Source organism: Oncorhynchus nerka, linkage group LG16 (assembly GCF_034236695.1).
Source record: "Oncorhynchus nerka isolate Pitt River linkage group LG16, Oner_Uvic_2.0, whole genome shotgun sequence".
NCBI classification, from domain to species: Eukaryota; Metazoa; Chordata; class Actinopteri; order Salmoniformes; family Salmonidae; genus Oncorhynchus; species Oncorhynchus nerka.
Window position 1 is genome coordinate 44,736,581 of NC_088411.1, and position 15,844 is coordinate 44,752,424.

At 46.3% G+C, this 15,844-nt stretch overlaps 1 protein-coding gene across 1 annotated transcript in view; it reads right to left on the minus strand.

Annotated features, from left to right (window-relative positions):
- LOC115124638 (calcineurin subunit B type 1-like) overlaps positions 1-15,844 on the minus strand; it is a 54,700-nt gene that overhangs the window by 6,832 nt on the left and 32,024 nt on the right. The window contains exons 3-6 of the mRNA XM_065002333.1: positions 11,934-12,060; positions 8,883-9,137; positions 1,027-1,124; positions 486-670 (exon numbers count right to left, since the gene is read on the minus strand). Of these exons, the coding sequence (XP_064858405.1) occupies positions 486-670; positions 1,027-1,124; positions 8,883-9,137; positions 11,934-12,060 (665 nt within the window). The remainder of the gene's footprint in view (positions 1-485; positions 671-1,026; positions 1,125-8,882; positions 9,138-11,933; positions 12,061-15,844) is intronic.

Consider the following 15,844-nt stretch of genomic DNA (forward strand, 5'->3'; position numbering starts at 1 on the left):
GAACCATGACTAGAATACAGTATTTACATATGAAGTGGATAAAAAAAAGTATGTAGACATTTAAGTGACCAGTGTCCAATGCCCCCCCACGAATAGGGTTGCACAGTTCTGGAACAATTTGTCATGCTCTATCCCTGCTTGTTCCTTCCAGATACCAGGAATCCTCCAATCAGAACTTTGGAAAAATGTCAAGAGATTTTCTTTAACCACCCCAACACAGTTCCCCCCGGACAACACAGTTCAACACGGTCCCCCCCGGACAACACGGTTCCCCCCGGACAACACAGTTCCCCCCGGACAACACAGTTCCCCGGACAACACAGTTCCCCCGGACAACACAGTTCCCCCGGACAACACAGTTCCCCGGACAACACAGTCCCCCCGGACAACACGGTTCCCCCGGACAACACAGTTCCCCCGGACAACACAGTTCCCCCCGGACAACACAGTTCCCCCCGGACAACACAGTTAGACCTCAGACTTACTAAGCAGAACTCTTCGAAGGATATCCTGCCATCTCCGTCCTTGTCTGCGTTGATGATGGTCTTGTCCACGATCTGCTGCAGCTGGGTGTCCTTCAGGTTGTTTCCTACCATCATCTTCAGCACCTGGAAGAGCTCTCCGTTGGAGATGTAGCCATCCTTGTCCATGTCGTAGATCCGGAAGGCAACTAGAGAGGGGAGGAGAGGGGGGAGGTAGAGGGAGGGGTGGAGAGGATGGGAGAAAGAGGTGTAGGAGGGAGTATGCAGGAATGCGCGTGTAAATAGACAACAGTGGTTTGAACACAGAGCTTTGTTTTGGTGTTTCAGAGAACGCCTCATCATTAACCATCAGGCATTCTGTTTCTACTGTGGCGACTGGAGGAGGGGAAGGAAGCAGGAACGTGTGTAAATACAGAATAAACAACCACATAGCGCTTTTGGTTTTGTCTTTGTAGTACACATCGTTGTAACTTTGTATGGTGAAACGGTGTGTAGATGGAGAGGAAGTAGCGGAGATGGATTTGCAGTAGATTTGTCTACTTACACCGAAGCTTTGACTCCTTGTCCCCCTTGACACTGAACTGTGAGACTCCCTCGATGAATTCTGATGGGGGGGGAAGAGATGGTTTAGAGTTAGTTAGACTTCATATGACTGCTTGTATGCAGCCTATGCTAGACTTTTTAAATGCACTACGGGAGTGATCATATGCAAATGCAGTACTTTATGCATTCATAAGTCTCTTCGTAAAACACAACAGCAGACTACTACTTGGGGCTAAATTCAATCCAATCCCATCGCTCCGTTTCGGGCTTTGCATCTTTTAGAACGCAATTCACAGTAAACGCGGCATATGTCGGATCAATCGCGAATGACCTTTAAACATCAATCACGCTATAACGTGGATCTTCAGCTGTCCGGATTGAATCTGGACCTAGTAATAATAGTTGTGACTGGCCTGTGTTCAGGTGATCTAGTTGTGACTGTCTTGTGTGCAGGTGATCTAGTTGTGACTGTCCTGTGTTCAGGTGATCTAGTTGTGTTCAGGTGATCTAGTTGTGACTGTCCTGTGTTCAGGTGATCTAGTTGTGACTGGCCTGTGTTCAGGTGATCTAGTTGTGACTGGCCTGTGTTCAGGTGATCCAGTTGTGACTATCTTGTGTTCAGGTGATCTAGTTGTGACTGTCCTGTGTTCAGGTGATCTAGTTGTGTTCAGGTGATCTAGTTGTGACTGTCCTGTGTTCAGGTGATCTAGTTGTGACTGTCTTGTGTTCAGGTGATCTAGTTGTGACTGTCTTGTGTTCAGGTGATCTAGTTGTGACTGTCTTGTGTTCAGGTGATCTAGTTGTGACTGGCCTGTGTTCAGGTGATCTAGTTGTGACTGTCCTGTGTTCAGGTGATCTGGTTGTGTTCAGGTGATCTAGTTGTGACTGTCCTGTGTTCAGGTGATCTAGTTGTGACTGGCCTGTGTTCAGGTGATCTAGTTGTGACTGGCCTGTGTTCAGGTGATCTAGTTGTGACTGTCTTGTGTTCAGGTGATCTAGTTGTGACTGGCCTGTGTTCAGGTGATCTAGTTGTGACTGGCCTGTGTTCAGGTGATCCAGTTGTGACTGTCTTGTGTTCAGGTGATCTAGTTGTGACTGGCCTGTGTTCAGGTGATCTAGTTGTGACTGGCCTGTGTTCAGGTGATCCAGTTGTGACTGTCTTGTGTTCAGGTGATCTAGTTGTGACTGGCCTGTGTTCAGGTGATCTAGTTGTGACTGGCCTGTGTTCAGGTGATCTAGTTGTGACTGGCCTGTGTTCAGGTGATCCAGTTGTGACTGTCTTGTGTTCAGGTGATCTAGTTGTGACTGGCCTGTGTTCAGGTGATCTAGTTGTGACTGTCTTGTGTTCAGGTGATCTAGTTGTGACTGTCCTGTGTTCAGGTGATCTAGTTGTGACTGTCCTGTGTTCAGGTGATCTAGTTGTGACTGTCCTGTGTTCAGGTGATCTAGTTGCGACTGTCCTGTGTTCAGGTGATCTTGTTGTGACTGTCTTGTTTTGTGGTTAGAGAAGGTAGTGGTTAGAGAAGGTAACCTAGTGGTTAGAGCAGGTAGCCAGCCTAGTGGTTAGAGAAGGTAACCTAGTGGTTAGAGCAGGTAGCCTAGTGGTTAGAGACAGGTTGCCTAGTGGTTAGAGACAGGTAGCCTAGTGGTTAGAGACAGGTAGCCTAGTGGTTAGAGACAGGTAGCCTAGTGGTTAGAGACAGGTAGCCTAGTGGTTAGAGACAGGAAGCCTAGTGGTTAGAGACAGGTAGCCTAGTGATTAGAGCAGGTATCCTAGTGGTTAGAGACAGGTAGCCTAGTGGTTAGAGACAGGTAGCCTAGTGGTTAGGGACAGGTAGCCTAGTGGTTAGAGTCAGGTAGCCTAGTGGTTAGAGACAGGTAGCCTAGTGGTTAGAGACAGGTGGCCTAGTGGTTAGAGACAGGTAGCCTAGTGGTTAGAGACAGGTAGCCTAGTGGTTAGAGACAGGTAGCCTAGTGGTTAGAGACAGGTGGCCTAGTGGTTAGAGCAGGTATCCTAGTGGTTAGAGACAGGTAGCCTAGTGGTTAGAGACAGGTAGCCTAGTGGTTAGAGACAGGTAGCCTAGTGGTTAGAGACAGGTGGCCTAGTGGTTAGAGCAGGTATCCTAGTGGTTAGAGACAGGTAGCCTAGTGGTTAGAGACAGGTAGCCTAGTGGTTAGAGACAGGTAGCCTAGTGGTTAGAGACAGGTAGCCTAGTGGTTAGAGCAGGTAGCCTAGTGGTTAGAGACAGGTAGCCAAGTGGTTAGAGACAGGTAGCCTAGTGGTTAGAGACAGGAAGCCTAGTGGTTAGAGCTGTTGGGCTAGTAACCAAAAGGTTGCAAGGTTGAATCCCCGAGCTGACAAGGTAACAATCTGTCGTTCTGAACAAGGCAGTTAACCCACTGTTCCTAGGCAGTCATTGAAAATAAGAATTTGTTCTTAACTGAGTTGCCTAGTTAAAAAAAAGAAAAACAAGGACATTTCTAAGTGACCCCAAACTTTTAAACGGTATATGTATGTCTTTCAGAGGGGTTGGGATAAAGCAGAAGTCAACGTTTAGTTGATGATTAACGTGATCTTAATTATTACATTAAGTAATCAGGGATCAATCATGCTCATGGCAAGTCTCACAATGCATTGGAATGCAGGCATCATAATGCATTAAACCTGTAGGCTTTCATTTTAATGAATCGTTCTATATATGATTAATTTATCTTCATGCCTCTCTTTTTTTATTTATTTCACCTTTATTTAACCAGGTAGGCTAGTTGAGAACACCTTTATTTAACCAGGTAGGCCAGTTGAGAACACCTTTATTTAACCAGGTAGGCTAGTTGAGAACACCTTTATTTAACCAGGTAGGCCAGTTGAGAACACCTTTATTTAACCAGGTAGGCCAGTTGAGAACACCTTTTATTTAACCAGGTAGGCCAGTTGAGAACACCTTTATTTAACCAGGTAGGCCAGTTGAGAACACCTTTATTTAACCAGGTAGGCCAGTTGAGAACACCTTTATTTAACCAGGTAGGCCAGTTGAGAACACCTTTATTTAACCAGGTAGGCCAGTTGAGAACACCTTTATTTAACCAGGTAGGCCAGTTGAGAACACCTTTATTTAACCAGGTAGGCCAGTTGAGAACACCTTTATTTAACCAGGTAGGCCAGTTGAGAACACCTTTATTTAACCAGGTAGGCCAGTTGAGAACACCTTTATTTAACCAGGTAGGCTAGTTGAGAACACCTTTATTTAACCAGGTAGGCCAGTTGAGAACACCTTTATTTAACCAGGTAGGCCAGTTGAGAACACCTTTATTTAACCAGGTAGGCCAGTTGAGAACACCTTTATTTAACCAGGTAGGCCAGTTGAGAACACCTTTATTTAACCAGGTAGGCCAGTTGAGAACACCTTTATTTAACCAGGTAGGCCAGTTGAGAACACCTTTATTAAACCAGGTAGGCTGGTTGAGAACACCTTTATTTAACCAGGTAGGCTAGTTGAGAACACCTTTATTTAACCAGGTAGGCCAGTTGAGAACACCTTTATTTAACCAGGTTAGGCCAGTTGAGAACACCTTTATTTAACCAGGTAGGCCAGTTGAGAACACCTTTATTTAACCAGGTAGGCCAGTTGAGAACACCTTTCTTTAACCAGGTAGGCCAGTTGAGAACACCTTTATTTAACCAGGTAGGCCAGTTGAGAACACCTTTATTTAACCAGGTAGGCTGGTTGGCTTTATTTAACCAGGTAGGCTAGTTGAGAACACCTTTATTTAACCAGGTAGGCCAGTTGAGAACACCTTTATTTAACCAGGTAGGCTAGTTGAGAACACCTTTATTTAACCAGGTAGGCCAGTTGAGAACACTTTATTTAACCAGGTAGGCCAGTTGAGAACACCTATTATTTAACCAGGTAGGCTAGTTGAGAACACCTTTATTTAACCAGGTAGGCCAGTTGAGAACACCTTTATTTAACCAGGTAGGCTAGTTGAGAACACCTTTATTTAACCAGGTAGGCCAGTTGAGAACACCTTTATTTAACCAGGTAGGCTAGTTGAGAACACCTTTATTTAACCAGGTAGGCCAGTTGAGAACACCTTTATTTAACCAGGTAGGCCAGTTGAGAACACCTTTATTTAACCAGTTAGGCCAGTTGAGAACACCTTTATTTAACCAGGTAGGCCAGTTGAGAACACCTTTATTTAACCAGGTAGGCCAGTTGAGAACACCTTTATTTAACCAGGTAGGCCAGTTGAGAACACCTTTATTTAACCAGGTAGGCCAGTTGAGAACACCTTTATTTAACCAGGTAGGCCAGTTGAGAACACCTTTATTTAACCAGTTAGGCCAGTTGAGAACACCTTTATTTAACCAGGTAGGCCAGTTGAGAACACCTTTCTTTAACCAGGTAGGCCAGTTGAGAACACCTTTATTTAACCAGGTAGGCCAGTTGAGAACACCTTTATTTAACCAGGTAGGCTAGTTGAGAACACCTTTATTTAACCAGTTAGGCCAGTTGAGAACACCTTTATTTAACCAGGTAGGCCAGTTGAGAACACCTTTCTTTAACCAGGTAGGCCAGTTGAGAACACCTTTATTTAACCAGGTAGGCCAGTTGAGAACACCTTTATTTAACCAGGTAGGCTGGTTGAGAACACCTTTATTTAACCAGGGTAGGCCAGTTGAGAACACCTTTATTTAACCAGGTAGGCCAGTTGAGAACACCTTTATTTAACCAGGTAGGCTAGTTGAGAACACCTTTATTTAACCAGGTAGGCTAGTTGAGAACACCTTTATTTAACCAGGTAGGCTAGTTGAGAACACCTTTATTTAACCAGGTAGGCTAGTTGAGAACACCTTTATTTAACCAGGTAGGCCAGTTGAGAACACCTTTCTTTAACCAGGTAGGCCAGTTGAGAACACCTTTATTTAACCAGGTAGGCCAGTTGAGAACACCTTTATTTAACCAGGTAGGCTGGTTGAGAACACCTTTATTTAACCAGGGTAGGCCAGTTGAGAACACCTTTATTTAACCAGGTAGGCCAGTTGAGAACACCTTTATTTAACCAGGTAGGCTAGTTGAGAACACCTTTATTTAACCAGGTAGGCTAGTTGAGAACAAGTTCTCATTTACAACTGCGACCTGGCCAAGATCAGGCAAAGTAGTGTGACAAAAACAACAGAGTTACACATGGAATAAACAAACATACAGTCAATAACACAATAGAAAGATCTGTATACAGTGTGTGCAAATGAAGTAAGGAGGTAAGGCAATAAATAGGCCAATAGTGGCGAAGTAATTACAATATAGCAATTTACACTGGAGTGATATATGTGCAGAAGAAGATGTGCAAGTAGAAATACTGATAAAGCAAAAGAGCAGAAAAACAAAAACGAATATGGGGATGAGGTAGGTAGTTGGTTGGATAGGCTATTTACAGATGGGCTGTGTACAGCTGCAGCGATCGGTTAGCTGCTCTGACAGCTGATGCTTAAAGTTAGTGAGGGAGATATAAGTCTCCAACTTCAGTGATTTTTACAATTCGTTCCTGTCACTGGAACGAAAGACGAACAAATGAGGTGTTGGCTTTGGGGATGACCAGTGAGATATACCTGCTGGAGCGCGTGCTACGGGTGGGTGTTGCTATGGTGACCAGTGAGCTGAGATTAGGCGGAGCATTACCTAGCAAAGACTTATAGATGACCTGGAGCCAGTGGGTTTGGCGACGAATATGTAGCGAGGACCAACCAAGGAGAGCATACAGGTCGCAGTGGTGGGTAGTATATGGGGCTTTGGTGACAAAACGGATGGCACTGTGATAGACTGCATCCAATTTGCTGAGTAGAGTGTTGGAGACTATTTTGTAAATGACATCACCAAAGTCCAGGATCGGCAGGATAGTCAGTTTTACGAGGGTATGTTTGGCAGCATGAGTGAAGGAGGCTTTGTTGCGAAATAGGAAGCCGATTCTAGATTTAACTTTGGATTGGAGATGCTTAATGTGAGTCTGGAAGGAGAGTTTACAGTCTAACCAGACACCTAGGTACTTATAGTTGTCGACATATTCTAAGTCGGAATCATCCAGAGTAGTGATGCTAGTCGGGCAGGCGGGTGCGGGCAACGATCGGATGAAGAGCATGCATTTAGTTTTACTAGCATTTAAGGGCAGTTGGAGGCCATGGAAGGAGTGGTGTATGGCGTTGAAGCTCGTTTGGAGGTTTGTTAACACAAAGAAGGGCCAGATGTATACAGAATGGTGTCGTCTGCATAGAGGTGGATCAAAGAATCACCCGCATCATTGATGTATACAGGGAAGAGAGTCGGCCCGAGAATTTAACCCTGTGGCACCCCCATAGAGACTGCCAGAGGTCCGGACAACAGGCTCTCCGATTTGAAACACTGAACTCTATCCGAGAAGTTGGCGAAGCAGTCATTAGAGGCTGTTGAGTCTGCCGATAAGAATACGGTAATTGACAGAGTCGAAAGCCTTGGCCAGGTCGATGAAGACGGCTGCACAGCATTGTAATTTTTTTGTTGTTGTTGAATTTTACCCCCTTTTCTCCCCAATTTCGTTCCAATTGTTAGTAGTTACGATCTTGTCTCATCGCTACAACTCCCGTACGGGCTTGGGAGAGACGAAGGTCGAAAGCCATGCGTCCTCCGAAACACAACCCAACCAAGCCGCACTGCTTCTTAAAACAGCACGCATCCAACCCGGAAGCCAGCCGCACCAATGTGTCGGAGGAAACACCATGCACCTGGCGACCAGGTTAGCGTGCACTGCTCTCGGCCCGCCACAGGAGTCACTAGTGCGCGATGAGAAAAGGATATCCCTACCGGCCAAACCCTCCCTAACCCGGACGACGCCCCAAGGACCCCCCGGTCGCGGCAGGCTGCGACAGAGCCTGGGCGCGAACCCAGAGTTTCTGGTGGCACAGCTAGCTAGACCACTGCGCCACCCGGGAGGCCCTCAGTACTATCTTTTAGAGATGGAGGTTATGATATCGTTTAGGACCTTGAGCGTGGCTGAGGTGCACCTGTGACCAGCTCGGAAACCAGATTGCACAGCGGAGAAGGTACAGTGGGATTCGAAATGATCGTTGATCTGTTTGTTCACTTGGCTTTCGAAGACTTTAGAAAGACAGGGCAGGATGGATATAGGTCTGTAACAGTTTGGGTCTAGAGGCAGGGCAGGGCAGGATGGATATAGGTCTGTAACAGTTTGGGTCTAGAGGCTGATTACAAGCACAAAATGGCCAGAAACAAAGAACTTTCTTCTGAAACTTGTCAGTCTATTCTTGTTCTGAGAAATGAGGGTTATTCCATGCGAGAAATTGCCAAGAAACTGAAGATCTCATACAACGCTGTGTACTACTTCCTTCACAGAACAGAGAAAACTGGCTCTAACCAGAATAGAAAGAGGAGTGGGAGGCCCCGGTGCACAACTGAGCAAGAGGACAAGTACATTAAAGTGTCTAGTTTGAGAAACAGACGCCTCACAAGTCCTCAACTGGCAGCTTCATTAAATAATACCCGCAAAACACCAGTCTCAACGTCACAGTGAATGCTGACCTTCTTTGGCGGAGATGCTGGCCTTCTAGGCAGAGTTGCAAAGAAATAGCCATGTCTCAGACTGGCCAATAAAAATAAAAGATTAAGATGGACAAATAAACACAGACACTGGACAGAGGAAGATTGGAAAAAAGTGTTATGGACAGACGAATCTTGTGGTGTTCGGATCACAAACAAGAACACTCGTGAGACGCAGAAAAAATGAAAAGATGCTGGAAGAGTGTTTGACACCATCTGTCAAACATGGTGGAGGCAATGTGATGGTCTGGGGGTGATGGTCTGGGGGTGCTGGTCTGGGGGTGCTGGTCTGAGGGTGATGGTCTGGGGGTGATGGTCTGGGGGTGATGGTCTGGGGGTGATGGTCTGGGGGTGAGGGTCTGGGGGTGATGGTCTGGGGGTGATGGTCTGGGGGTGAGGGTCTGGGGGTGAGGGTTTGGGGGTGATGGTCTGGGGTGATGGTCTGGGGGTGATGGTCTGGGGGTGAGGGTCTGGGGGTGATGGTCTGGGGGTGAGGGTCTGGGGGTGCTTACGTGGGGGTGATGGTCTGGGGGTGAGGGTCTGGGGGTGCTTACGTGGGGGTTAAGTGGGAGATTTGGGATCAAAAAGGGATCTTGAAGAAGGGAGGCTATCACTCCATCTTGCAGCTCTATGCCATACCCTGTGGATGGCACTTAATTGGAGCCAATTTCCTCCTACAACAGGACAATGACCCAAAGCACAGCTCCAAACTATGCAATGACTATTTAGGGAAGAATTAGTCAGCTGGTATTCTGTCTATAATGGAGTGGCCAGCATCATGCTGTGTGGACGTTTTTCAGAGGCAGGGACTGGGAGACTAGTCAGGATCGAGGGAAAGATGAATGGAGCAAAGTACAGAGAGATCCTTGATGAAAACCTGCTCCAGAGCGCCCAGGACTTGAACCCGATCAAACATCTTTGGAGAGACCTGAAAATAGCTGTGCAGCGACGCTCCCTATCCAACCTGACAGAGCTTGAGAGGATCTGCAGAGAAGAATGGGAGAAACTTCCCAAATACAGGTGTGCCAAGCTTGTAGTGGTATACCTTGAGGCTGTAATCACTGCAAAAGGTTCTTCAACAAAGTACTGAGTACTTTACTTATGTAAATGTGATATTTCAACAACAAAAAACGTATTTTTGCCTTGTCATTATGGGGTATTGTGATGTCATTATGGGGTATTGTGATGTCATTATGGGGTATTGTGTGTAGATTGATGAGGGGGAAAAAAACAATTTAATCCATTTTAGAATAAGGCTGTAGCGTAACAAAATGTGGGAATGCACTGTATATACACAGGTTAGAGAGGCTGGAGCAGGGGACTGCCACACTGGGCGCCGTGGAGCAGTTGTTGTGGGTGGTTAAGTGCCTTGCTCAAGGGCACAGCGGCAGGCAATGACATCTACGATTTGATACCAGCAACTCTACAGTTTACATTCTCATTTCCCTCCAGATTTTCCCCGTCAGACCCAGGATTCGAATTCGCTTCCAGTTACTAGCTCACGTCTCAAACCAGCCTATTATATATATATAGGGCGGCAGGGTAGCCTAGTGGTTAGAGCGTTGGACTAGAAACCGAGCTGACAAGGTACAAATCTGTCGTTCTGCCCCTGAACAGGCAGTTAACCCACTTGAAAATAAGAATTTGTTCTTAATTAACTGACTTGCCTAGTTACATAAAGGTTAATTTTTTAAAATTAATATATAATAATATTCAGCAATTTTAGCATTTAAAGTGTAGAGTACTCTGTCTCTAGCCTGGGTGCGTGCCAGTCTGTTCCATATGGAATAGTCGTGCATAATGGAGTAGGAAAAAGCACAAACAGATCTGGGACCAGGCTATAGAAGGAGACAACAGATCTGGGACCAGGCTATAGAAGGAGACAACAGATCTGGGACCAGGCTATAGAAGGAGACAACAGATCTGGGACCAGGCTATAGAAGGAGACAACAGATCTGGGACAAGGCTATAGAAGGAGACAACAGATCTGGGACCAGGCTATAGAAGGAGACAACAGATCTGGGACCAGGCTATAGAAGGAGACAACAGATCTGGAACCAGGCTATAGAAGGAGACAACAGATCTGGAACCAGGCTATAGAAGGAGACAACAGATCTGGGACCAGGGTATAGAAGGAGACAACAGATCTGGGACCAGGCTATAGAAGGAGACAACCGATCTGAGACCAGGCTATAGAAGGAGACAACAGATCTGGGACCAGGCTATAGAAGGAGACAACAGATCTGGGACCAGGCTATAGAAGGAGACAACAGATCTGGGACCAGGCTATAGAAGGAGACAACAGATCTGGGACCAGGCTATAGAAGGAGACAACAGATCTGGGACCAGGCTATAGAAGGAGACAACAGATCTGGAACCAGGCTATAGAAGGAGACAACAGATCTGGGACCAGGGTATAGAAGGAGACAACAGATCTGGGACCAGGCTATAGAAGGAGACAACCGATCTGAGACCAGGCTATAGAAGGAGACAACAGATCTGGGACCAGGCTATAGAAGGAGACAACAGATCTGGGACCAGGCTATAGAAGGAGACAACAGATCTGGGACCAGGCTATAGAAGGAGATAACAGATCTGGGACCAGGCTATAGAAGGAGACAACAGATCTGGGACCAGGCTATAGAAGGAGACAACAGATCTGGGACCAGGCTATAGAAGAAGACAACAGATCTGGGACCAGGCTATAGAAGGAGACAACAGATCTGGGACCAGGCTATAGAAGGAGATAACAGATCTGGGACCAGGCTATAGAAGGAGACAACAGATCTGGGACCAGGCTATAGAAGGAGACAACAGATCTGGAACCAGGCTATAGAAGGAGACTACAGATCTGGGACCAGGCTATAGAAGGAGACAACAGATCTGGGACCAGTCTACTCTGGCTTACAGATCTGGGACCACCTATAGAAGGAGACAACAGGTGTCGAAGGAGTAACAGATCTGACAACAGATCTGGGACAAGGCTATAGAAGGAGACAACAGATCTGGGACCAGCTATAGAAGGAGACAACAGATCTGGGACAAGGCTATAGAAGGAGACAACAGATCTCCTCCACGCTAAGGAGAGAGTTATCTGGGTCCAGTTTCTAAATAGAAGGAGACAACAGATCTGGGACCAGGCTACTGAAGGAGACAACAGATCTGGAACCAGGCTATAGAAGGAGACTACAGATCTGGGACCAGGAGAGAAGGAGAAAAAACAGATCTGGGACCAGGAGAAAAGAGAGAAGGAGACAGGAGAAAAGAGAGAAGAAGGAGTCCACCTCTCCGTTTCCAAGGAGACAGAAGAAAGAGAGATGACCCTCTGAGACAGGAGTTCTGCTGGAGTTCAGGCAGGGACATGAACTCCTCCACGCTAAGGGATCCAGAGTTATCTAGGTCCAGTTTCTTAAACCTCTTTCCCAGACGCTTAATCTCATCAGCATCGACTGGAGGAGAGAGAGAGAGAGAGAGAGAAGAGAGAAGAGAGAAGAGAGAAGAGGAGAAAAAAAGAGAGAAGAAGGAGACAGGAGAAAAGAGAGAAGGAGACAGGAGAAAAGAGAGAAGAAGGAGACAGGAGAAAAGAGAGAAGAAGGAGACAGGAGAAAAGAGAGAAGAAGGAGACAGGAGAAAAGAGAGAAGAAGGAGACAGGAGAAAAGAGAGAAGAAGGAGACAGGAGAAAAGAGAGAAGGAGACAGGAGACAGGAGAAAAGAGAGAAGAAGGAGACAGGAGAAAAGAGAGAAGAAGGAGACAGGAGAAAAGAGAGAAGGAGAGAGGAGAAAAAAGAGAAGGAGAGAGGAGAAAAGAGAGAAGAAGGAGACAGGAGACAGGAGAAAAGAGAGAAGGAGACAGGAGAACAGGGAGAGAGAGAGACCAGGCAGTTAAACATACAGTACACATTGGGAGCAGAGAGGTTCCATTACAGTGAGGTCATTTAACTGGCAGACCCTCTTATCCAGAGGGACTTACACTTACAACCAAGGTAGGCAAGAGCAAGACAACCACATATCTCAGTAAAAGGTATCAGCTGACCTAGATCTCCTGGAATATAGACATGCAACACATTAACACATGCATGGTTACCCAGCAAACCTTGTACCAACATATACAATGACTACTGACTTCCTCCCTACCTACACAGACCTGATACAACAACAGACCTCATACAGACCTGATACAACATGGTTGAATAGCGCAGCCTGTACTAGGAGCAGGAAACTGGGCTGTTGGTTTTAGTCAGACCGCGTGTTTGAGGCCATGAGTTTGAGCAAGCGGAACAGAGTTGTGTTCCTCTGTAGCTAAATTGGTATAGCACGGGGGCTAGTGTCGCTAAGACAGTGGGTTCAATTCCTGCTGGTAGAGCACGGGGGCTAGCGTCGCTAAGACAGTGGGTTCAATTCCTGTTGGTAGAGCACGGGGGCTAGCGTCGCTAAGACAGTGGGTTCAATTCCTGCTCCTAGAGCACGGGAGCTAGCGTCGCTAAGACGGAGGGTTCAATTCCTGCTGGTAGAGCACGGGGGCTAGCGTCGCTAAGACAGAGGGTTCAATTCCTGCTGGTAGAGCACGGGGGCTAGCGTCGCTAAGACAGAGGGTTCAATTCCTGCTGGTAGAGCACGGGGGCTAGCGTCGCTAAGACAGTGGGTTCAATTCCTGCTGGTAGAGCACTGGGGCTAACGTCGCTAAGACAGTGGGTTCAATTCCTGCTGGTAGAGCACTGGGGCTAACGTCGCTAAGACAGTGGGTTCAATTCCTGCTGGTAGAGCACGGGGGCTAGCATCGCTAAGACAGTGGGTTCAATTCCTGCTGGTAGGGCACGGGGGCTAGCGTCGCTAAGACAGTGGGTTCAATTCCTGCTGGTAGAGCACGGGGGCTAGCGTCGCTAAGACGGAGGGTTCAATTCCTGCTGGAACCACCGATACCAGAATGTGTGTGTGAATGACTGCAAGTTGGTTTGGGTAAAAGCGTCTCCTTAGCTTGAAATGTCTCCAAGTATTCAGATCCCTTGACTTTTTTCCCTCATTGTGTTACGAAACAGCCTTATTCTAAAATGGATTAAATAGTTGTTTTCCCCTCATCAACCTACACACAATACCCCATAATGACAAACCAAAAACAAACCCACTTTATCTCTGTGTTTCTCCTGTTCTTTGGGTTGTTGAACAGAGCCTTTATCTCTGTGTGTCTCCTGTTGAACAGAGCCTTTATCTCTGTGTGTCTCCTGTTGAACAGAGCCTTTATCTCTGTGTGTCTCCTGTTCTTTAGGTTGTTGAACAGAGCCTTTATCTCTGTGTTTCTCCTGTTGAACAGAGCCTTTATCTCTGTGTTTCTCCTGTTGAACAGAGCCTTTATCTCTGTGTGTCTCCTGTTGAACAGAGCCTTTATCTCTGTGTGTCTCCTGTTCTTTAGGTTGTTGAACAGCCTTTATCTCTGTGTGTCTCCTGTTGAACAGAGCCTTTATCTCTGTGTGTCTCCTGTTGAACAGAGCCTTTATCTCTGTGTCTCCTGTTCTTTAGGTTGTTGAACAGCCTTTATCTCTGTGTGTCTCCTGTTGAACAGAGCCTTTATCTCTGTGTGTCTCCTGTTGAACAGAGCCTTTATCTCTGTGTGTCTCCTGTTGAACAGAGCCTTTATCTCTGTGTGTCTCCTGTTTGAACAGCCTTTATCTCTGTGTGTCTCCTGTTCTTTGTTGAACAGAGCCTTTATCTCTGTGTGTCTCCTTTAGGTTGTTGAACAGCCTTTATCTCTGTGTGTCTCCTGTTCTTTGAACAGAGCCTTTATCTCTGTGTGTCTCCTGTTCTTTAGGTTGTTGAACAGCCTTTATCTCTGTGTGTCTCCTGTTCTTTAGGTTGTTGAACAGAGCCTTTATCTCTGTGTGTCTCCTGTTGAACAGAGCCTTTATCTCTGTGTGTCTCCTGTTCTTTAGGTTGTTGAACAGAGCCTTTATCTCTGTGTGTCTCCTGTTGAACAGAGCCTGTTGTTCTTTAGGTTGTTGAACAGCCTTTATCTCTGTGTCTCCTGTTGAACAGAGCCTTTATCTCTGTGTGTCTCCTGTTGAACAGAGCCTTTATCTCTGTGTGTCTCCTGTTCTTTAGGTTGTTGAACAGCCTTTATCTCTGTGTGTCTCCTGTTCTTTAGGTTGTTGAACAGAGCCTTTATCTCTGTGTGTCTCCTGTTCTTTAGGTTGTTGAACAGCCTTTATCTCTGTGTCTCCTGTTCTTTAGGTTGTTGAACAGAGCCTTTATCTCTGTGTGTCTCCTGTTGAACAGAGCCTTTATCTCTGTGTGTCTCCTGTTCTTTAGGTTGTTGAACAGCCTTTATCTCTGTGTCTCCTGTTCTTTAGGTTGTTGAACAGAGCCTTTATCTCTGTGTGTCTCCTGTTGAACAGAGCCTTTATCTCTGTGTGTCTCCTGTTCTTTAGGTTGTTGAACAGAGCCTTTATCTCTGTGTGTCTCCTGTTGAACAGAGCCTTTATCTCTGTGTGTCTCCTGTTGAACAGAGCCTTTATCTCTGTGTGTCTCCTGTTCTTTAGGTTGTTGAACAGAGCCTTTATCTCTGTGTGTCTCCTGTTGAACAGAGCCTTTATCTCTGTGTGTCTCCTGTTGAACAGAGCCTTTATCTCTGTGTGTCTCCTGTTGAACAGAGCCTTTATCTCTGTGTTTCTCCTGTTGAACAGAGCCTTTATCTCTGTGTGTCTCCTGTTGAACAGAGCCTTTATCTCTGTGTGTCTCCTGTTGAACAGAGCCTTTATCTCTGTGTTTCTCCTGTTGAACAGAGCCTTTATCTCTGTGTGTCTCCTGTTCTTTAGGTTGTTGAACAGAGCCTTTATGTCTGTGTGTCTCCTGTTGAACAGAGCCTTTATCTCTGTGTGTCTCCTGTTAGGTTTGTTCCAGCCCCTTCCTATCCTAAGTTGGTGTGGGTTTATATATTTTAGTTTGTATGATATCAGGCAGGTGGTGTTTTAACATGAGTTCTGAAAGGCAGGTCCAGGTGTCTCAGTATTCACCACTAGCTCCATGTCCAGGTGTCTCAGTATTCACCACTAGCTCCATGTCCAGTGGGTGTCTCAGTATTCACCACTAGCTCCATGTCCAGGTGTCTCAGTATTCACCACTAGCTCCATGTCCAGGTGTCTCAGTATTCACCACTAGCTCCATGTCCAGGTGTCTCATTATTCACCACTAGCTCCATGTCAAGGTGTCTCAGTATTCACCACTAGCTCCATGTCCAGGTG